We start from the raw sequence: 24,876 nt of genomic DNA on the forward strand, positions 1-24,876 counted from the left end.
TTCTTTGGGATGCCTACTACGATGCAATCACGTTGTCAACAACAAGTAAACAAGAAAGATAGTTGAGAATTCGACTACAGTGAAAATGGTTCCAAACCAAACTGATAAAAAAGGAGCTTTTGTCGTAAACTAGCTCAAAATATTAAGCTCCTCAAGACCTATATCAAAGGTATACCGGTTTACACCATCATATTAACACCACATAGAAAATCTAGCAACATAGATGACCAGCCTAGAGTAGCGGCAACACTCAAAGCACACCTCATGAGTAGTAGGAACCCCTTGGGTATCAGGTTGCAGGCAGGAAACAGATGGCCTGCTGGGGCAGGGGGAAAAAACGAGGAAAAAAAATCCAAATGCCATAGAAGGCAAGTGGGATTGACTCCATTTCTCCTTTTTTTTTACTCTAGCCTTCATCCTTTTCATCCTCAGCTGGGAGGAAAAGGAAGACTGAGGCCACCATCGTGTTTGGGGACCAGATCAGAGGCTGCTAGCCAAAGATCACAACGATGGAGTTCTGTGGGAGAGTTTAAACTGGGCACGTTTGGAGAAACTACGTCAGTAGTCTATCAAAAGATACAGACATTTTCTGTCGGATGACGGTAATTCTTTGCCATGTTGAATAGGATTGGTTTTGCAAATTAACAACTTTAACTTCATTTATTGTTCTGGTCTTTTAAAAACTTCAGGGCAAAGATAATATTGGCAGTAAATCCTGATACACTCAAGAAGATTCCAAAATGTTATGGGTGGACATTTATTTGCTCAAGACCACCATTTTTATGATGAAGCTGCATGGAGCCAAACAGACGAGTTGAATTGTATGTTTTAAAAAGAGTTATGTAAAATACCTCAAATTGATTTATGGTTTATGGTTTACATTTCCACATACAGTAAAAAACTCGAGTTCCACGAAAGCAGAAATCCACGGTCAGCTTTTCATACTCATTACACTGCAAAATATCATGGAGGCATCTTAAGGCACTGCATCTCTCCTAATTCTAGCAAACTCAGATAAAAGATGCAAAAAAACCAAAACAAAACAAAACCCACATAACCCAACTTAAAAATGCAAAGTTTTCTTTTAAATTGTAGTTATTAATTCTTCAATGGATTTTTTAAGTAGGATTTCTGATGAAAACGGACAGCTTTGTTTATCTTAACCTAAAACGCTCCATCTTACATTTAGTAAAATCTATTAAATTAGATGATAGAACTATCAACATAACCACAGTTATGCATGTATGCTATGCATACATCATACACCTTCTCAAGTCCATGACCCTATTCATGTTTCCTCACTTTCACTCACCTCGGTGACCCCATGAATCTGGCCTAACCCACACACATAACCCACATAACAACACGACTTCCATTCAGTCTGATGTTAACTTTTTGACTGACATTGACAGCGATACACGTCCAATCCGTTTTCAGCGCTCCTGGTCAAAATGGATTGGGCTTCCATTGTGATTAATGGGAATTTTTCATTACAATTTTATTCTTTAGCCATCAACCACAGCACATAGAATGCAGAAGACTGGCCTAACAGTGAACGAGTTAACAAGAAGGTTAGAGGAGAGTTCAGTGGACACGCGTGATATTAATTGAGGTGTTTTTGAACCAACTGTTGACAAACAGGAGGGGATGAAAACATGACATTTTGAAATCTCTTTTTTTGTATGTATACAATACATAATTGAAAAAACTGGGAGTGAGTAGTGAATCAACATTGACACCTGCCCACTATTTATTAGATCAAAATCTTTTCTTAGTACTTCAAATTTGAAGATACATGTTACTAGCTGACATGTCAGCTATTTTTGATACAAAAGCTGAGATGTCAGAGTAGACGGAATAGATGTATAAAGTGTAATATATGACAAGGAATAGTAGCGGAAGATGAAAACTTTCCACCCCCAGCAAGTTTTTTTTGGAGAAGTTGAAGTACATCTGCTTTGGCCATCACCCGACCCCCACTCAAGCCTAACCAATAACTTCAAGATGGAGTATTTTTAGAGAAAAGAAACGTGGTCTAAAAGAGTAAAGTAAGACTTTTATGAATGCACGCTGAGTTTCAGAACACATAAAACTGGAAACATGAGAAAGTTTTTGGGGGCTTTTTTTTCTTCCAAAATGCAATAAATACTGGAGAAAAAGAAAGAGTTATGCTTCGACGGGTGCCAGCTTCTACTCGGAGTTCCTAGAGTAAATAAAGCTATTTGATGACAAAGAATGAAAATCGGCAACTGAATGATGATGGAATGAGTGACAAAAATGTGAAGCTTATGCGAGCGAGGCGTGGTAACTTCGAAATATACGCGGGTATTCAACAATTACATACAGTCGATACTATTTTCCCAGCACTCTGGGGTGAAAAAGTCGTCTTGTCAGCTGTCAAGTGCATGCCAAAGCAACCACAAATGGGGTTGGAAGGATTCTGAAGTTATGTGTAAATATAACACTGTGTAAAAACAATCATATTTATAACTCTAATATCATGAAAAGGGGGAAAATAACTGGGAAAACACTCAAATGCTGCACACGAGTTTGGAAAGTTGTGACCCTGAGCTTTACATAAAAGCAAAACAGTATGCTTAACAGAAAAAAAAATACACAGATAAATATACTTCTGTGGAAATACATATTCAATCTAGAGTGTGGTTTACGGTTAGTCTGTGACCCTGTGTTGTATAATAACAATAACGGACTGGCTTTTTGTTTCGTTTTTAAAACTGAAGCTGTCCATATTTATATGCTATTGTCGCAGTCCTGTTTCTACGTATGTGTGTATGTTGTAAAACGAGCACAACAATTGAACATTTAACGCATCGTAACACCATCAAGATGACTTTCTCTATTCCCACGCTTGCTCACGTGCCGCCAGCCTCTGTCCTGCCTTCTCTTTTCATAACTTAAACCGCACACAAATTCATAATTGAGCAACAAAGGTTCCCTTGTGGTGAGGGAGGAACCTGGGCTTGATATCGTTTGTGCTGAACACTTAGAGGGTCCAATGGAGTAAAATCTGCCTCATGGGTAATAAGAGAAAAATAAGAGTCATGTGATGACAACACTTTTTTTTAGCCAATCAGGCTATTTCAGTTACTCCTTTTTGGTCTGGATTAACGCTCTTTACGAGGGGTGACGTGTTTTTAAGTGAGGTTTCGTTGGAAAAAACACATGGACTTTGCAAAGGATGAATAAAGTGCTTTCACTGTTGTCAGGCCAAAACACTGTTGCAGGAAACTTCAAATAAATAAATAAACAAACATCTTGGACAGTATGCATTAGTCAGAAAAAAACATGCTAGCAAACAATCAAAAAATGAGTGAAATAAGGGGCTTCTGTTTTAACGAGACTGGGGACAGGCGCAAAACCGACCACAAAGAATATCACTGAAGCATCTGGTAAGTAAGTATGCATGCCAGCTAAAGGTTTCAAGGTGTTGGGACAACTTCTCCAAAATTACAACTTCAATACATTTTAACAATGACCAGAAGGTGCACTAATAATAGGTCCGGTTTATAATTTGGTCATTTTTAGCTGTGCTTTCTAAAAGGTTGCAATGATACATGAGTGACAAATCTGTTTGACAACATGAACAGGTTAATGTCATGGTCCAGAATCTATGACTTGGATGACATTACATCCCACACACTACCAGAACACAACAGTGACATCAGAAAAAGATATATCCTAAAAAAGAATCAACACAGAAGCAAACCCTTACAGTTTCCAAATGAAGTATTCATCTAAAATGACCTAAAAAACTAAATAATTTCATTCCCTTCAGGATTTACCGCTCTGTCAAACTTCATGAAAATCATCCTAATCTTAACAAGTCATACCCACCTTTGCAGAAGGAGGTACAATTTAGTGCCTATTTCAGGTAATGCATGAATATTTGTGTTGAATTTGCAGTGATCTCACACACACATTTATCTCCTCTTTCCACAAGTGAAAACTACACTTCCCCATCAAGAGCCTAAATCAATGACTCAAACCTGGCAAACCTGGCAACCCCCCCTCTCTGCTCGTGTCACCTCATGTTTCACTGGAATCCTCCAACACACACAATTAGTGCGCACACCCCAATTAACTTGTACTCACAACCCTAAAAAGCAAGTGTGTACACATCCCCCGAGGCGATGCGAGACAAGACACTTAAAATGCGAAGCCACTCCATCCCAGACGAGCATAACACTGTAATCCGAGCATGTTAGGACAGAAATCAAGGTGACACTTACAAATGCATCGTGGAACAAAAACACCTCCAAATGTCCAGCCGCTAACTTCCTTGACAAGACGCTCTTGTCAATGCCTACTGACTGAAAACAAGCTCTCACGTGAGTAGTCCAGCGTGGGTCCAAGCTAAGCAGAATGAAGCAGAGCCCAAAAAAGGAAAATGTAGTGAGCCAGCAAGCCAGAGAGGGAACAAATGAATAACCCCCCTTTTAAGAAGGTGCGCTCCTTTATAGTGAGTCCCTCTCATAAGTTTGCTTCTCATCCAATGTGGAGGAGTAAGAAGCCGTCTTCATTTTTTTTTTACTGATCCCGTCCTGGTTTCGAGTTAAAGCCGGCTTTAGACAACAGGAATGTGACAGCGAGAGAGAGCGGGAGGGAGTGTGTCTTTGTGAGAGAGAGAGAGAGAGTGCGAGAGAGTGGGAGGCAGCAGACATTAGGTGGACATGTAGTAGTGTTCACCTCCACAGAATACTACTGTGTTAGCAGTCAGAGGGATGGGGAAAGGGAGGGTTTGCAAGGGGGGTGCTCTGTGTTCGTGTGCCGGTCGGTGGAAGCGAGAGAGAGGCGGCAGTGTGCAGCTACAGGAAATGACCTCGGGATTTCATTCAGATGAAATTGGGAAACCCATGTGCAATAAGCTCAGCTAGTCGACATGATGAAAAGGCCATGTGACTGCCCTGACGTCAGATTTTGGTGTGGCATGTTTGTCACACTTTGTTCTGACCATGACTAGAGTTGTTTCATCAAGAAAGAAAAATTAGTGCCATATTTTCCACACTAAAAGACGCACAGGAGTATAAGACGTACCTTGAATGAATGGCCTCTTAGAATGTGTTTCATATATATGGCCCGTCAGACTATATGACGCAGTAGTAGTAGTAGTAGGGGATTGTGTTATACTTCTACTAGATGGAGCTGTGCTTAAGAGACTTTCATACAATGATTAACCAATATATCAGGTGCACTGAGAAAATTGAAGTATATTAGTTGCACCTTATAGTGCAGAAAATACGGTACCTGTCATCCAAATGACAAAAAAAAAATCAAGAACCAACTGTTACAAGATGAAAGATAAGATGAGACATAAAAATTTAAATCCACCATGAATCTATGTGCTATAAAATGAAAACATGTTAGACATTTGCGGTGGAGTTGAACTCCTTAGTAAAATTGAACATACATTCGAAGTGTAGATTTGCAGAGACAAAGTACTCCCTACTACTTCTTCACATACTAATTCATCCTGCTTAGTTTTCCCCTACTTCTCTCCCACGGACTTCATCCATTGCGGAAGAAAAATGAAACCAGCCACAAGCTGAAAAGAATTACCGTAGGCTGCCCCCTCCAAATTCAAGCCATCCCTACATGCTACTGCCCCTTCCCATTGAACAAGCATGACATAAAACAAGAACAAGGAAGGAACAATCACACACTGAGTGACACCAAGTCCCCCCCAAGTCCAGCATTTTCCTTCCTTCAAATAATTAAATGCATAGCAATAATCCCCGTTTCTCATTTTGCTTCCCTGATCGTCGATTGGGCAAGCGATTTGAGGAAAACATGCGGTGAGCAAAAAAATGCTGCGGTGATTACATAAACAGAAAAGTGTTGTTAGATGAAGGCATAAAGGAAGAACAGAAGGCAAAAAAGGAAGATGAGAAACAGAGGGGTTGGAAAAACAGGATGGAATTTAACACCTAGCATGTTTGCCAAATCCACTTTTCCTCCAATTCATTTCAATCTAATTCCACTTGAAAGTGTTCCCTACAGGCTCATGATCATCTATCTATCAAAACATGTAACCTGTAAGCACGAGATTTATTCAAGCTTGAATGCAGAATTCGGCTTTTGTGCACATTCGATCGCCCGGTGCCCAGATGACCCGAGTCCGTCCACGTGACGTTTTACGGGACACACAACGGTTGACCTAACCTGCTGGCAAAGCACAATCCAGGCAAGCCCCTGGCATCAGCAGATCACCATGACAAGCCCTTTGGCGCTTTGCTGGGGAGACCACACGCGCAGCAACTTTACAGACGCTTCATTTTTAACTTTTGCCAAGACGACTTAAGCTTTTTTGGCACAATAGCAAGTCACACAGAATTCCTTGTATGGGTATTGGCAGGCAACACAACAGTCACTATGAATGCAACACACACAGACGCCGGTCAGACGAGGTCGCATGTTGTGTGTTTTCTCGCAGCGGTGTTCCTGAGATTGCCAGCTGTGGTTATTTTGTGTGTTATATGAGGCAGGGGAGCATTTGGAGGGAGGGGCTAACTCGTTCCTTTTTACACGCTAAAAGTCAAACATGTCATGGCAAATTACCGTATTTTGTGGAGTATAAGTGGCACCTGATTATAAGTCGCACCAGTTAAAGAATACACAATGGGGGTGGGGGGATGGGGGGGGGGGGGGGCGTAGTTTCGAAAGTCACACTGGAGTAGAGGTTTGATTAAAAAAAACAAGAAAGAACGTACTATATCAAAATGGAGATCAATAGATTAAATAGAGATCTGTTAAATGTTTCCCACAGCAATTAATTGAAATAGAAAATTAAGTTGCCATAACAATATTTTCATGAATTATTATTTTAATAAATTTAGAACTGAATGCCAGAATCTTATACAGGATGTTTTATGATTAATTTGCCCTTTGATCGCTATGAACAAGAAAATCCGAACTAAGTTTGAAGTCAGTCAAAACAAATCATAAAGTCCAATTGGCAAGATTTTAAAAGCCAACATTTTGAGGTTTGAAACATGCCATTAGCCAAAACTGCTGGATTTAAAGTGTGTGACCTAACAGGGATTTAATCTTGGGAACTAGACCTGTGTGTAAATGACTGCATGTGTGGCATGATGTCACATATTGAAAACCATGTTTATTCACATTAGTGTGCATTGAATGTATACATATGTTTCTGGCATATGTTTAAGTCCACCAACTTAACGGGAGACTGTTGTTGGGGGCTACACAGCAGCAAAAAAGTAACCGCACGTCCACACAAGCGCGCCAGCATAAACACCCCTGGGTTCTTCTCCCGAAATTGTGTGGCTACGAGGAGGGGGGGGTGCAATTTGCAGCATTCAATGAGTACCTTGTGTGTCAGCTTTTTTCCCCTCTCGTTAAAACACGTAACCCATATGTGTCAAAAAGGACCCAGTCAGTCATTGTCAGTCTTTAAAATCTGCCTCACCTTCTGCTTGAGAGCTTTGACATAAACGTGTTACCAGTTACTGAATTTCTGTTAAACCAAGACGCTTAATCCATCATCTCTTTAAACCACGAAGGACTTGAACCTACCTGAAAAACAGATCACCAGTCAATAACAGTTCTAAACCTGAATAACTGAATCCCTCATCCAAATACTTATCTAGACCAAGGCTACCCTGAATATAAATCAGTGTAAAACCAACCCAACCAAGAACACACTATCGTTATCTCACATAATCTTTCCCTACCAATCATATCACTTGTGGTTTCACTCCAACAAAAATAAATACCTGCTTTTTACTAGCAGCTAAGTGCTATAATTAATCAATTTCTTCCTTAGCAATTAGCGTTACTCATTAAAAAAATTCCAAACGCCCCCCAAATAGTCCGCTGTGTATGGTTCAAAGGAGGCAGCATGTGTGTCTTGCTGAGGGTTATCCATTACACGGCAGAACTCCAAACGGGAAGTCATAGAGGGGGGATAGTTTGGAAAAGAGTGCCTCCTTATCTTGATTTAGCTTTAAGATGGCTCAGGGGAGGAAGCTATAAGCTGAATACATAGAGTAAAAAAGGTTCATCTCTCGGGCTCACGTAGGAACTCAAATCTATTGATTAATGTGGTTATCAGCCACAATATATCATAATACACCTGTGGCTTATAGTCCAGTATTAACGTATTTATGAATAAATACTCTTATGGTAAAATTTGGTGGGTGTGGCTTAGTCAGGTGTGCCTTGTAGTCGGAAAATACGGGAATCAAACATGGAGTTGTGCTGACAGGCATGTTTTTTAATGTGGAAGGCAGATGAAGTCCATTCATGCGAGCAGAGAGCTGAGATCCAAATCCAGGACCTCGTGAAAGCTTGTCAAGCCTTCTGAAAATTCAATAAACAACACGATAAACACTGTCCTGCTGGAAAAGTATCATTTCTGTATATTCTTCCTAGACTTGAGACTTGAGTAAAAACTAGTTATAAAGTCCCTCACAAACCAATGACCCCTAAAAACAAACTTTAAGCAAGCCTGGACACTGCCAAGAGATAGAACAGTTCATCCTCCTTAAATCTTTCAAAAAAATCCACTTCAAAAAGGTTCCTCGTTCAAAAATGTTCCTTTTAAGAAAGTGCCTCAAGCATTCTCATCAATCAACCTCCAAAACCACATAAATTGTGACTGTTTTAAGTTCGATGATGAAAAGTCAAGAACCTGCAATCATCGTGCTCCAAAAAACTGTGAGGTGTCTGTAATCTGAGATATCGCTTCCTCTAACTTAATCTAGTTTTTGTTTGTTTGTTTTTTAAACAAACAGTGGGGCGCGATGCTAATGATGCTTGAGAGTGGTCCAAGGGGTGCTTGAGTTGTTCCACTATGAGAGAGAAGAGCCATACATAAGATCCAAACCATTTCAAACATTGCAACTCCCACCACACACATTCTTCCACTCACAGTCCAGATACGAACATATATATAGGATTCAACCACCAATGAAAGTATGGACCCCCGCCATCCCACCAATAACACACAAAAACTACCACTTTGCCTGATGCCTTAGGGAATCCAGTGACTTCATGTCTAGAGTTAGCTACAGTGAGGTATTCAAGTTCAAAACTTGGCAGCCCCTCTTTCTCTTGAACATTTATCATCCCATTTCCTTCCCTTCTCGCTCTCAAACACACACACTCATTTACCGAGCTGTTTGGCGAGTTGGTGATGGGTTATCAGAACCAGATAAGGGAGGTCAGACGCAGATTGAAGACAACACGACTCCATAAACACAGCTGAACAGTCTGGCTGTTCCTGTCTGCATCCAACGGTTGTTACTAAGATAATACTTGGATGGACATCCAGAGAACTATTCGACAATAGAGCTTCAAAAGCAGATATGCTAGAAAATGTGTGTGTATGTGTGTGTGTGTGTTGTGTCTGACAGAGTAGAGGAGTTAAAGAATTACAGCCTTGACCTATCAGAGTTTAGCCAGAGGGTGTGTTACTGATTAAAACAAAGGAATAAGTCCATCATTCACACTTGACTGCACAATAAACAAACAAGTTTCGGTCATTTAGGGATCACTTAAGCACTTAAGAGTTCAGGTTTGTGGAATTTGTCTGGCACATCAAAAACACCTTGCGTATCTTGAAAATAACACTTTACACACATAATAATGGACAATTACTCGTATTTTGGGGGGTTAGGTTAATTTCAGAAGATTGGGATTGGTTGAAAAGGATCAAAATGTCAAAAAGTCAAAAATAAAATTGATTTTTGTTGGCAAACAACAGTTGACATTTAAATTTACGGACAATTTAATGACTTGTAACGTGAATTGGGAATGCGTTACAAAAACTCAAGCTGAAATCTAACCTCAAAACTGCACTGAGCTTCTTTTAATCGCCATTATTAATATTTCTTATTGAAAACACTGAGTTTCTATGATAAACCATAACATAAAAGATTCATTTTAACCGCTCTTTTTTCCATCAAAGGTTAATTTCGAGCTTTAAAAAGGGACACAAAAATCATGAAATAGTCATAATTGCCTTTTTGTTAATATATTAGAGGAAAAAGAAAATAGCAGCAGCCCCTTGTCTGAAAGTGTAAAGCTCACTAATGACCAAATAGTTCCCTCTTGTGGCATCTTTAGGAAAGTCATGACTTACCACAAGTGTAGATGACACTGAGGTACTTCCTAGTGCCAGAGTAGCAGGGATCCCCAAATTCCCTGGAGGAGGCTCGAACTACACAGCTTTTCTTGGCCTGGCAGCGGGAGGTCACAAGCTCGAGGGCAATGGATGATTGACAATCTGACAACAACAAAAAAGACAAAAATGAATTCATGGAGGTCCCTAAAGAGATTGATAAACACATTGCAAAATACTAAGTACTATAAATGTATCTCAGCATCACACAAACACACATTACAGGCACAAATAGTGTAGAAATGTTTTGAAATCTCTCCATCTGCGGTCTCACGGCTTCTCCAAGGCACAACAATAAAACGGGGCCTCTTTTTGTTCAAAGGACACCTGATCCATGTTTGTGTACAGATAGCAGACATTGATTAATCTAGCTGTCACATTTCATTCCAAAGCTTCACCCTAGAAAGCTGAATTCTCACCGGGGTCAAGTTAGTTTGCCCCAAAGACAGAGATTGGACGGAAGGGAAGGGAGTCGCTCAGTTTTGGATGTCGACTGGCCACAACGAATGGTAACACAGGTCAGAGGGCAACTGTTGCAGTCAGGAAGTGAACAGGGTCAATTTACTGACCAGGCCTACAGTCATCATTAAAGAACTTGTCAAAATGGAATTTCTTAATTGTCAAGCCCATGCAAATGAATCCCACCAAAACAAGATTGCCACAAATATGAACTCTAATTCAAACGGACATTCCCCAGCAGGAACCAACAATCTGGAATTCCTGACCAGGACGTGGCAGGGTCAAAGCCTGCAGGAAACCAGCAAAACTTTTGCGACATTTCTAAAAAAAAAATCAAATAAGACATTTGCAATAAAAACAGCACTTATAATCTTTTCTGAGACTTTTTAATCATCCGTAACTGATGACAACACATGAGTCTCCTAAGCCAAATATTAAAGGTTGCGAACAAGAATCACTAACCCATATTTGATATACATACACAAAAGGTTTCAGAACCAAGACTTTCCCCGAATTGAGGAGACGGCATCTTCGAACACAATGCTCCAACTTTTCCTCCCACACAACACGCACACAAAACTTGTCTGGGATTTTACAATAGGGGGACCGACTTCGCCTCCTTCCCGGTCATATGACTCACATGCGAGGCGTATCGTTTGATACATAAGTCACTTGTGATACCTCCAGTCTTTGTACAGCAGACGTCTGAAATGCAACGGTGTGTAAGTTGATAGCCGAATATTTTGAGGGCGCAAGAGATGAGTGGCGCATGACTTCATTCTCGTTGGGAAAACGCCGTCTTCTTTCCAATTGGTGGGGACATTACAATATAAAAACTAGAGCGCCTATTGCATATTTACACAAATACATTGAGTACAATACTCCACTGATTGTTTTACTGCAAGTATAGTGTTAAAAATACTGACATATCAGTTTTTTTTGGTACATGGATGTAATTAATCGTGATGTTTATTAGAATGGATGCCTGAATATAGAAATGCCACTTAAAAATGACTCTTCCAGGAAGGAACAATGCAATTCAGCACACTTGTAATTATCTTTGTCTAAGGCATCAGAGCCAGTTATTCGGTTCTAGTGAAACCATTAAGATGAATCATTAAGAGCTCTGTCAGTGCCTATGATCTCTTTGCTTGAAAACCATGAAAGCATGGCGGGCCTGAGAAACAAAAAGCGACATCAGAACGGGCAAAGGGAGAGTAATTTAGATGTCAGGAGTTTTGTGTGATGATAATGGGTCAGATGAGAGAGAAGGCTTTTTTCTTTTGAGGCTCCTCCATCACAGTTAAGACCTGTCACATCACAGTTGTACAATTTGGCATACCTTTAGTGCAGTCTCTTGACAAATCCTTGCTTGTGTGAGTTCACTCTGCTATCGTGCAGTGTTCCTTGAGCAGAGAAGGATCAAATTGTACAAGCTAAAAATGTTGTGTATACAGTAGCCATATTTTGGCAGGAGGATTGTGGACGATTATAATGTTGGGCTAAATTTAAAAAAGCACATAGTGCTTATTTTGATTCACATGAATCTATGGACAGTGTCATTGTGCTCTGATCTTAACAGAATGACTTTGACTGCAATTTAACGAACCATCTATTGAAGCTATGTTGGCAATAATGAATGTTTCTAAAAAAAAAGATCCCCAATTTGATGATCATAGTGCTTGCCAGCAGCACTTTAAAATCTATTCTGATTTAATCAACAACATGATAATTTGTTTCCAAAACAGGCAGAAAGAAAGACTACTTCTTGAATGCCTGATTTGAATATAAAATTTAAAAATATACTTTGCCTAATTAACAATTCATGCACAAAGATATTTTGTGTAAACTCAAATATTTCATTTTTTTAACTTGAACTATAGTCATGTATGGAAATATTTTTTTCTGGGCCTATATTAAGTACTCAATACAAAGCTCACAAATCCCAATACAACCTCTGATATCTTTTCCTCTTGCAGGTTGCTGTGAAAAATTGACTATATCATGTGCTTTTCACAGTCCAAAATAAAAAAAAAAAATGAAATAAACAAGAACCAAATAACTGCTTTTCACTTTAAAACTATCAAATCTAAGCCTTTGCCTTGAGTCTTCCCCCAAAATACAGTTCTACGTGACCTAAAAAGATTTAAAAACATCCCACAATAACTTCCTAAAATGCAATGGTGCATACAATAATATAGTCCAAAAAGACATATTTTGGTTTGGTACCAGACATAAAAAACACACCAAGCATCTCGTCTACATCCACTACAAAAAGAGGCAGCCCAGTTTTGAAAGATAATCAGCAGTGTGGCTCGAAACCATCACTCAAGACAACCTCACTTCTTGCTCCAGAGTGACACTGGAGACACATTAAAGACGGGGGGAATCCTGTTGGAGTGTGTGCATCAGTGAAAGAAATAGCCAAGCATGTCGTTTGCATGTGCATTGTAACCACACACAATGCTAATGTCATTTGACTGGTCACAATGCTCTATCCTGCCTCTAATCTGGCCTTTGTACCTCTGTAACATCTGCCAACGCGACTGCCACAGCTACGCTACTGTATTTAATGTTGAGCTTGAAACTAGATATTAGACTCACACACACCCAAACACCTGCTGCTCTACAGAAATAGGGGGGGGGGATTCTTCGTGAGCACAGTATGTGCTTTATAATTGTCTCTGATTACTCACACAGTCAGCGTTAGCCTTTTGAACCCTGTGTCGCATAAAGGCCACACACACATCTGCACCGCAGGGCAAGTCCACTTTGCATTGTACTGTTGGTGTGGTGCATCTTGCCATGTAAACTCAAACAGGCATTAAAAAATAAAAAAGTCGACTTTAAATTATGAGCGCAGTTGTCATACGTCCAAACTTGGATTGTGAATGCTCACGCACACAAAAGACACACTCATTCTTAATGGGAACTCAATCCTTGTGTTTTTTTTCCTTTTTTTTTTCTACAGCGCATCTCTGAGCTTTAGAAGACATCCGATCTGCATTCCAAACTAGTTCCGCCCTGACAATGTGCGTGTCTGTCTGAAAGGAGTTTAATATATTTCAGGATGTTTTTAGAACACAGCAAGAAAATAATGGCTGAAAATAATCGGAAGCCGCAAATCTCCTTAACACAATATAACATGCTATAATCATTTAAATCCAAGAAGAAAATGTAAGCTTGAGCTTTTAGGTAGTAGTGAAATATATTCCGTAATCGATTGATCTGAACAAAAGACTGGTGCCGTTTCAAATTGTTGTAATGAAGGTGAATGGAGATTATTGTTTGCTATGCGAGTAGTTGTTTTGAAATGGGAAGGTGTATTGTATTTGTCGTTGCTCACCCATAGAAGGGGCTCTCCTGTGATGTAGAGGGCATTCGAGGGTGCCCTGTTGGGTGCGACCATACATGGCAGAGTAGACCGCAATCTGCATCCCCCGTTTGCAGCTCAGCCTCATCCTGTCCTCCTCACACACCACTTTGCTCTTATATTCATCTGAAAAAGAAATAGGAAGATGTTTCAAACTTTTTCACCACTATTAAACATCCCAAACACTCCCATTTTCCAAATCCTTAAACAAAATTCTACCATCTGCCATAAATGTGTCTTCTGTGCCTTTAAATCCAAAATATTTCATGCTATAACACCACCAGCCAAATGCATGTTGCAACGCTCACTCCACACGCGGTTTAATTTAATCTGGCATGAAAGTGAGGTATAATGTGTCAAATATTCATCTCTCAATACATTTGCGATCGTGGCCGGAAGGCATCAAGTAGCGTAAACAGAAAAAAAAAAGGTAGTGTTGCTCGGTGGACGTGTAGGGCCATGCAGCAGCATTCCTCACACACATCCAGTCATGGTGACCTGTGACCACCAGAGCAGCACCACTGGCCGCCAAATCAAAACAGCCCGCATTAATGTGGGGAGTGGAGCAGGAATGCAAAGGAGAAACGGAGGCAAGAAAATGGCCGGAATGGCTTGTTATGCCTTTTGGTGATGGATGAAGTCTTTCCCCTTCACTTCCTCTTTCTGGCCTCTCCTTTCAGAGGTACTGACACCTTTCTGGTGTTCCTTACTCCATGCAGACTTTCTTTCCTCCTCCACAAGTCATTGCTTAAGTGACAGGGAACAAAGAGCTGTTGATTGGAGGTAGGAAAGGTAGGCAAAGGAGAGGGATCCGTTTTTTTTTTTTTTCAATCGCTCACTTCTGCTCAGTCCACTGTGAACTGCACTTTAGAGTCACTAATGAAGACGGGAATCTGGGCCTTGGATTACGGCATTGTTGTCGTTGTGTGCTTGGTTTCCAGGCTCGCGGATAGATTGAGAGAGCTTCCATCCATTTTATTTTCCGATTATCCGGTTAAGGGTGACAATAAGCGGTGGAGCTAAGTCCACATGAATAAAGGCGGACTAAAACTTGCTCAGTTCTCTCGGTTGATTAATAACAGGAAAGTGTTGGCTGTTGTTAAGAACTGCACAATTGGATTTGAGTTGTTTCAAGTTAATTCTGTGAGAAATAGACACACTCGAAAGCTCCATCTCAAAACCAACATTTTTCAGGTAACAAAGAAAAAATGGCACACTTATTAATAGTCAATAACACAAACAAGAGTCCATCTGAAAATATCTGGCAGTCTAGTGATCATTTATGAGTACGTAGTATGTTATTTGTGAGGGTAAAAGTATGAAAGTCACCAGGTGTGGATGCAAGATAGGGAATGACTTACTGGGTCTGCACTTGTACAACACTGTGAGGTATTTGCTGCTGCCGGGACACTGGTCAATCCCAAACACGCGGCTGTTGACAAGTACTTGACAGCTCCTTCTGTCTTGGCATTCATCCAGCATTTTCTACACAGAGGCAGGGGCGGCGGCAGAGGACCAAAACATGGTTTCAGTCGGTTAACAAAGAGGAGCAGGCAAACCTAAAACCACTTCAAACAGGATTCTTAAAACCATCAGAGCACCGAAAGGGGAAAGGGGGGAGAGGGAAGGAAGAAATCCGGAAGGGTCTACTCCACTCATTCATCTCTTTCCATCTCAGTTTTCATTCAGGATAGTCAAACATGTGACATTGAGTTATCTAACTGCTTTCCACAAGGAATTCCTAAATGGTAGAATGAATGATTCTATATAGAGAGGAGGATAATGAACTATTATATTTGTCTGAAATGAAATGAAGGGCATTTTCATTTAAAATAAGTACAGACAAGAAATGAAAAGGAGGCTACTGTGGTATTACCTGTAGTGCAGTGGAGACGGAGCAGTACTCATCCCCCAGAGCGTCATAATAACCAAGGAGAGCTTGGTAGCTCTGGGGGCACTGATGGATGTCGGAGGCGCCTTTTCTTCCGTAAAAAGCTGACTGGACTGTGATAGTGGTCCGTGGCGGGCAGCGAACAGACAGGAGTTCTCCGTCGCAGGCCTGCTCCGTGTAGTTCTTCAACACTTTGGACAAGTAACCTGTGAAGACAAGATAACAATAGTGACTTAATATATATTGGTATCATTAAAAGACTACATTAACATCAACTTGGTACTTTAAAAAGATATAAGGCATGTTTGGAGGGGTTGGATGAATGATCTGCTACATTCCCAGTTGAAAAAATGTTAAATATAAAGGGATTTGGTCAATTATTTCACATGCACTTCTGTATTTCTTCACTTTACTATTTCATTAAAGCCATCAAGAACCGACAGTCACTCACACAGAAGAACCAAACCCACCAAAGTCGCCATTAACATTCCACCCGGTGATGACAAAACCTTGATAAAAAGTGCTGATAGCCTGGCTATAATGTCTGAGCACTTATATACATTTTCAATTCTGTGGACATATGTATAATAGGAATAACTTAATCACTGGCGTCATCCCGATGAAAAATTGCTCATTAAAAAACAATTCTAAAAATTCAAAAACATCTAACAACCTGCAAATTGGATTGAAGTCTTCTAGTTAAGTGCTGAGCAAACAGTTACAAAAAGTCAACAGACTTGCACGCCCTCACAACACAAATACGTAGCAACACACACCAAGTGGACACAGAATGCGATTCAATTACTGCTATTTGGTTGCCCTTTGCTTGGGAGGCGTGGATTACAATGAAATGGTGTTTCTGAGCACACAAACTCACATGCATACGTAGAAAACACGCATTGTTCTCTTATCACCAAGGCCACAGTTTCAAGGAGGAAGGCTTCGAAAGGTCGCATCTAAATATGGATCCCCAATAAACCACTCTGACTGAGGCACATACATATTTGCACCTGTGGCAGGCTTGTGAAAATAAACAGATGCATTTATTTGCAACGTTTTAGTTATAATTTCAAATGAATAATGTAATCTGTGATAGGAACCTGTATGTGTTTCAGAAAATAATTTTCTCTGTTGGGCTGCAAAACAACTCTTGTAGTGTAGAAAACGTCAACAAAACAACATAGTAGCGGGAAGACTAGCTGCTTGCTCTTTCGGATTAAATTATCATTAGTGCTTGTTCTGCGCAGAGGGGCCACCAGTTTTCTCCGCCCTCCAGCTGTCTTGGCGACAGCAGGGAAACCATGGGAACAGGCAAGTGTGGTGCAAGATCTTCCAGTGATACGGCGGGAGCTGATTGGACCTGTGATGTAGGAGTGGCCACCACTGACATGTTCCGCCACCCAAAAAATAGGATTAGAAGGCAAGCATATTATCTCACGCAAAGATGACTTATTTTCATATTATCTTGCTATTCATCATTTCTTGTCTTTTAATCATTGTCTCCTTGGTGTTACCTGTTGACTGACGCCGCCTTCCAGGCACCTGTGTAAACCATCTAGCCAATGACAGGTGTCCCTCAAAGGCAGAAAACCTGAACAATACTCAAAGAACACCCACAAGTCTCTCCTCCCCTTTTCTTTTCATGGGGAGCCTTCCTTAACTGGTGTACTGGCCTTTTGCCGAACAAAGGCCGTGCTCAATTGTGCTTGCTGGTTTGAGTAAATGCCCGTTACAAAGATAGTCCCCATTATGCACAAGCTAAACTGAACTAAAAAGATGCTCCGGCGATAATTCCGCTCCAGACAAGTAAAGGGGAAATCCGGTCATGTGAAGAAATAACCTGTCATATTGAAGTTTAAATTGGAATCTCTTGAAAATCCATCATGTGACGACCCTAAAATCTTGACCCTGCAATAGAGGGAGAGCTACATATGATGGGGATTAGTGTCGGCCAAGTGTGTTGTGTCAACATGACACGGGAAAAAAAGAGAAAGATTTGCTCCCTGGGAAAGCTGAGCAAACATTGTTGCAAAATATCCCAGACTTGGAAAATCATATTAATGCAATAGTGTTGTATTGATATATAACATGATCCAAGCAAAAACACTTATTAGGATCTTAGATCAAAAGAAAGCTTTTGTTAAAATCTAATCCAATCAACATCTTTTGTGCTTTTAGATATTTCAGATGGAAGCCTATTGCTCAGTTGTTTTCAAATCTCAACTTTAAGCAGGTTGACATATTTAGCGCCAAGGATAAGATGAGTTTCTTTATGTTTTTGCGACAGTGGGCTTGCCATTTGAACGTGAATGAAGGAGTTGAGCCCGAAACCTCAGCCTTCCTTTTTGTTTAGACAAGGCAGTTAATGGTTAACTGTTATTGTCCAGCTAAAACTGCAACTTTAACTACTAGCATCTTGGGTGCAAATAAAGAACATGGTTAACTTTGTGAAGATTTACACCCGCCTTAGATGTTGTCATTTGTAAATATTGATTGTAATGCTTTCCAACAAGTCTTCAAACAGACATTGTGGAGTCTCAAACTTGTTTACACACCTCTCATTAAAAGCCAGACTGAGAGGAAGTAAAAAGTTAGTGAAAATAAACATTCTGAAGCTGTCATATTGAATATTTCTGACTGGTGACAGGAGGGAAGGGGGAGTGGTTTTGATTTAACTCCAGAGGCAGTGCAGCTGGAGAAAATGTTCTGCTTAAGACTTATTCAATCTTTTCAAAAGATGTAGTAATTTGCTTTTATTGGCTGAATCAAGGGAAAGAGAAAAAAACTGCAGAGTTGGGTTTAGATGTTGGAATGGTAAACCATATTGGGGTTCAGTTAGCAAAAATGAATTAAAATAATTAATCAAAAAACAAGAACAAATAGTAAAATATAGAACAATAAATAAAATATGCACAGGGGCTCAACAAAACCAAGAAAAAATATTAACTTGAACAAATAACAATAATTTTAAATATAATGATTACATTTTAACTATAATTTAACACCATATATGTAATTGCCTTTTTTGTAGTTTTGAGTATCCACACTATATAAGAATTCGAATGAAGTCCCTTTAAATAGATGAAGTGATCATTATAATTATACATTTGTAACAAGACCTCAAATAACACCACGGCAAAAACAAAGTTGCCGAAAGCCACAAAATCAAAGACTGTATTGCGTTTCATCTCGCTGCATTAGGTTTTAAACCATTTACAGCTTCATGGCTTTATTGGTGTTATTTTAAGCAAATTATAGCTGTCAAAACCATCAAATGTTTAAGAAAAGCATATCTGCAGGCCTGCTGCCGAAGGAATTCCCTTCAAGTGGTGATTACTAGGGAGCGTGGAAGCAACATGAGAGACTGAGTGTGTTGGCGTTGGAGATGAAGAGGGGAGAACGGGAGATGAATGAAAAGAGCAGGGGCTTTGTTTAGCAAGTGTTTTGCAGTTTAAAAAATAAAAAAGTGAAAAACGAAGAGAAAAAAACACCCAATAAAAAGAACAAGTTTAGTCAAAATCTTTGGGAATATGGCCAGAACATACAGGATGTGGCAGCAGAGGTCCAAAGACCAGAGCAGGGTGGTTTTAGCCTCTGTACTAATTACTTCTCCCCAAAGACCGCAGAGGCTGTACAAGGCCCCCGCGAGCACAGCCGTGACATGATGATAAAGCCCCTCTGGTTTTAAATCTTGTGGTCAGACCTCTTGACTTACCTTTAAAGACGCGGACGAGTGATAAACGGGGCTGAACTAGGCATGTTGATAGGGTGTGCTGACATGCTAAAGACACAAAACAGCACCGCAGACCACAGTAAAGATTTCTCACTCCTCAGACACACCTGAATTGACTTGGACCGAAAAAAAGGCATTCTTAAAATTCATTGCATTCCACTGCTTTCGGTACAATCGCCTTCCTGCTAAACATAACTTTTTGGATTAGTCTACTTCTTTTGCATCTTTTTACACTGCAGGAAAAGGCAGTGGAACTTCAACTTGACACATCTAGTACTCCATATGCAATAAGGCCAGTCTAAGAAATGAGCTCATACAAGAGAATCAGAGGCCAATTAGGTCACGGTGCATAGTGATATACTATATTGAGCTAAAGGGCAAACAGTAAAGTGTGACAGGTTTGTTGACGGCATGACTGGGTGGCATGCGAAGGGACTGCCTGAATGGGATCTCATTCACATTTAGTTGTGTACACTCATTCGGAAGCCAGACTTAAAAGTGGGGGTTGTCAGCTGAGGGAGCTTAGCCCTGAATTTAACCCCAGCAATGGTCTTGCTCTTGGACTTTTTGATCAAAAACTCAGTGAGGGCCATAGATCCTGTTCCTCAGAACCAATAAAGACCTCCCACCTATTTCTCATCCTCTCTGCAGGAAAGAAAGTAAAACACATTTCACAGTTTGCAGTTAAGACTGAGGGGGGCAATCCAATAACAGATCATAAAACTGCTTCAAAAACAAGCAGCTTTTGCATTTGTCTGAAACACAATAGAGACAATAACAGGTAAACCTTTAAAAGTAGACACTGACTTATAAAGTGATTTGCTCTTTTCGTATTAGAATATTTCGAAGGAGAATTTATTAGATAGCAGAACAAACGGGCGATTGTGCTAAAATGTATTTTATTCCATTTAGAATTTTTCACATTCTACTTGCAACCAAATAATTGGATGGACAGATGAACAACACAATGTTGGGTTCCAATTCCCAGGACAGCTGGTTAAGAAGACAAATGCAAAACACCATTTGGATTCTTTCATTTACTACAATTGTGTGACTGCAGATCTCAGACACGACCCGACGCTGTCCCAACACGTCCCATGTTGTTTTTTGTTCTCAAACGACCTGAGGGCTTGGCTCATTGAGTTTTATCAATATCCACTGATTATGACCTCCCAAATTCAAATGGCAAAAGGACAAATGCCTTCCAACTCCTGACAGACAAAGAGCAGAGCTAGTGCAATTGAAGTAGTAATCCAAACCAGAGATGCAAGCACTCCTACGCACTTTTAACTACACAAACAAACAGACCAGCAGACATTAAAAACAAACATCCAGTCGAGCTGCTAGATTGTAGAGGCACTATAATCAGATTTCTTTTTAAAGTTAGCCTTGTAATGCCACATATGTAGAAGAAAATTCCTTCTCCATTTAAAGACGGCAGTTTGGTTTATTACAGAAGATAGATAATCGCACCATTGGAATGACCCCCGAGTTAATACATGGAACCCAAGAAACGGCAGGAGGAACTGACTGTCAGACACACGCCAAAATGGTGGCAGGCTTCATCCTCATCTTGAATCCTCAATGCGCCTTTTCTCCCCATTTGGATCAATACAGCTTGTGTAGTGACAATCAAAGGCCACCCAAGTGACATTAGCAACAAGTCGGAGGTCACGTTAAAGAGTGAACCCACTCTGTTGTCTGAGTTCATCCTCGGGCGTGCAACAGGGTACCAAACATCTGCCGGGAAGAGACGTGGCCTCACAGTAGGAAAGGAGATATTTCTTCCCTGGGGAGTACCCACAAACCAAACTCCAGTCCCACGACCGGCCTCCCGCGACCTCCTTTAGCTTGTGCCTCTCTTTATGACCCCTTGAGGTCAAAGGACAATCTGCAAGAGGACACTTTTACTCTGTGCATGTCCGTTATGAGGGCACTTATCACTGGTGAAAAGGGATAAGGTGGTGAAAGCATGAGGTGGGGGGGACGGGAGATCTGCTTTAAGACCCTCCGCGACTCTCCAGACGCAATCAGTGACGACGGGACGAGGCACAGAAAGAGATGGAGCTTCAGTGCATGGGAAGGTGAGATGCTACGTCATTTTAATGGTCATTTTTATGACCTGCGAGAACTGCGTGGCTGCCAGACGGACTCATTGGACTCAAGACAGAAGCGTCTGTCTGTCTTTTATTGTTGCTAAGTGAACAACAGATGGATCCTTTATCGGGCGCCCTCTTCTTCATAATGAAATGGACAGGAGCAAGTTGTAGAAGTTGAAAAAAAAGATCAACATTTATATTGTGAATGATGACATCAGGGGAGAACATGCAATACATTTCAGAATAAACCTATCTTCTTTATCAATTATGACATGTTTGATTGACTATCCTGTATTTTAAGAGACGTTTCCCACATGATCTTTATATTGCAGTCAAACTCATCAGATTTACGCAAGCCTATAAAACAGGGGCACAATATTGGACATTTTTGGACAATCAGAAGCCTGAAGAAAGAAGTTCAGGAAAAGGGGAGATGAAAATCATTTTTTATGGATTTAGATTGATGTAAGGCTTGTTTGGAAAGTTAAGTCAAAAAAAGTTTTGGTGGAGCAAAAGAACTCAAACAGAGAGATCAAACATGCCTTTCTAGAAGTCAACAAAAAAACAAAACACTCAACGTACGAGTTTGTCTGAATGAAGCAGTAAGAAAGAAAGCCCCATTTTAAGGGTTGAAGAATGTACTGTGAAGAGAGGCCTTTCCTTAAAAAAGGTACAAGTGGGTGGGATCTGACAGGATGAGCTTGGAGGGGAATTAACAAGCTTAACACAGGAGCTGCTCTGTGAAAACAAGCAATAGAACAACCCCAGAGTGGCCTAGGGAGAGAAAAGCCACCGGCAAGCACGCCCAGTGGGACTTAGCGAGAAGATCAACTTCCAACAGGTCACCACGAAAAGACCAGACTCTTTTTAAAAGAACATCCGCTGTTGGTCATTAAAAGATCAATGCGGGATTTGTTTTGCGACTAGCAGTACACAAATGGATTTTCGCAAAACTTTGCAGACAATCAAGAAAACAGGGGGGAAAAGTTTTGCCAACAGTTTGTTGGTATGTGAAAACTGTCTATATGATTAATACAAGAACAATCAAGAAGTTCCTCCTACCACAGAATCAAATGAAATGGATGAGGCCATGCTTGAAATCACACAAACACAACAATTTGCTTACAGTGTGTAGTACGTACTTAATATCGTTTTGCACTGGAAAACTGCAAAATTCCCCAGAGCCCCTTACCTGGGCTACTCTGAGGGGCCAGAAAGCAGCAGATTAGCCCTGCTTTTGGGAGCAGGCTGCTGTAGCGTGTTGTAATGCAGACTGTCAGGGCGACACAGTTGGGGGGCTGTACAAAGCCTCCTTGTTCAGACGGGCCCCCTTGTGCGCCCCACCTCACCGGCTTTTCATCAAACTTTAGAAAGTAGAATATTCTTTCCGTCAGCAATACTCAAGGGGCTGGGAAAAGTATAAGGAAAGGGGTATTAAAACCAAGCTATGGCAGATCAAGGTAGAATTGAAGGACTCCAATAAAGAAGACGATGGAGACGGGAGACCATCAAAGCTAAATCCTAAAAGACACAAGAGCAGAAACGCCAGGACATAATTCAACAGTGCACTTAAGACGGAATGACATGGAGAGATAATTGCTGGTGCGCACGCCCACCGGGCTTGTCCTCAACACATGGCAAACCTCTCTAATTAAGCAATGCCATTTATCTAATGCTATTTGAATGCATTTTTAGAAAAATGGATTCAGGGAAGAGCATTCATCAAATACAGATATTGGTCATTTCTTGCATTAAATAAAGTGATAAGTACGAGGACAGCTTGACAGATGTCTAGAGTGTCACTCAAGAATCTCCCCTCATAGAATCACTAGTTTGTCTTGGCGCTGCCATGTTTTTCGTTTTGCAAGAGAGGACAAGTACAAGCAATCCAGACCTCTTCTCAACTCAATAATATTTGTACAATAGCACTATAACAACCAGAGCTATAACAAAGGCTGACAATCATACTTAAAACAATATATATTTTTTTAAACTCCATAAAATCAGTGTACAAAGTTTTATTGCCTTGAGTTCCAATATGTTGTAAAAGTGTGACAACAAGTAAAAATATTTTTGAATGAATTTCAAATCCTTAATAATAACCCTGTGTTACCGTGTTTCCAAAATATTTTGAACACAGATTTAAGGAGCATTACCTCAACTAATCTAGGCACAACAATGAGTGACTGTGATTGTCGTACATTTAAATGTCTTGTGTGCCCAGACTTGACTGCATTGACACAAAGCTTTGAAGCACGTCTGCCCTGGACATATTTCCACATTAATCATGTCACCGCATTTCTTTTCAGATGCCTTTCCACGTCGGAATGTCTATTAAATTCATTTCAAGGAAGATTACCCCTTTGAGAATGAGAAAAAAAAAGAAAGCTCCCAAGTGGGACAATATACATTTCAGGAAATGGTTTAATAGCATGCTCTCCATGCAGGGCTTTAAAAAAATACAAATCAAAGGAAAGTATTGCTTCAAGATTGATTTAAGATCTCCATTCAAACCACAGGTGCAATGTCTGCCCTTTGTGTATAAATGTGTACTAAATGCATTCAAAGAGAAATACATTTTGAGGATTTGTTCCACTGCACAAAGGAGCAGCCCAACAACAACCATAACTATTTGAGTGTCTGGAAAAAAACTGCAATATACATCCTCCTCACCTTAACCTTGAAAGTCTGCATCGTAAATTATAGTTGTCTACATAATAAGCACTACCTGTTTCAACAGGTATATTAATAATCCCATCATTTAGTTAAAGATCAACTAATCAACTTTTAAGATCTCAGCAAAGGTGATGTTTAAAGTCATAAAAATAGCATAGCTCGAACCAAGGAAAAAAAATGACATCATTGAGCTCTATTTGTTATTTTCCATTTACTATAGTGTGTATATAACTACACTCTTTCTTTAAGGGGTGTAGATCACCAATTTCATGATAGTACAATTGCAATTCATTAAACAACGATACTATATTTGTTTATGTTCAAAATTATATCCTCATCCAAGGTTTTGGTTGCTGTAAAAAACAAACAAAAAAACAGGAACCCAACACTTGATTTACAACTATGGGGCAAATTTAACTAAAATCAGATAATTTCCTAACACGCCACTAATGAACTACTATATTGTTCCTATAGGATTGAGAG

General features: G+C 40.2%; 1 protein-coding gene across 3 annotated transcripts in view; it reads right to left on the minus strand.

The window, feature by feature from the left end:
- Positions 1-24,876, minus strand: part of eva1aa (eva-1 homolog A, regulator of programmed cell death a) — a 40,354-nt gene that overhangs the window by 10,263 nt on the left and 5,215 nt on the right. For 2 of the 3 annotated variants that reach the window (XM_077587640.1, XM_077587641.1), the window contains exons 3-6: positions 15,871-16,091; positions 15,356-15,479; positions 13,968-14,120; positions 10,124-10,267 (exon numbers count right to left, since the gene is read on the minus strand). In XM_077587640.1, the coding sequence (XP_077443766.1) occupies positions 10,124-10,267; positions 13,968-14,120; positions 15,356-15,479; positions 15,871-16,091 (642 nt within the window). Of the gene's footprint in view, positions 1-4,250; positions 4,703-10,123; positions 10,268-13,967; positions 14,121-15,355; positions 15,480-15,870; positions 16,092-24,876 lie in introns of those variants that run through there. The other variant, XM_077587642.1, reaches the window with a different exon arrangement.

This window comes from Stigmatopora argus, chromosome 19 (genome assembly GCF_051989625.1).
Source record: "Stigmatopora argus isolate UIUO_Sarg chromosome 19, RoL_Sarg_1.0, whole genome shotgun sequence".
In the NCBI taxonomy this organism is placed as follows: domain Eukaryota; kingdom Metazoa; phylum Chordata; class Actinopteri; order Syngnathiformes; family Syngnathidae; genus Stigmatopora; species Stigmatopora argus.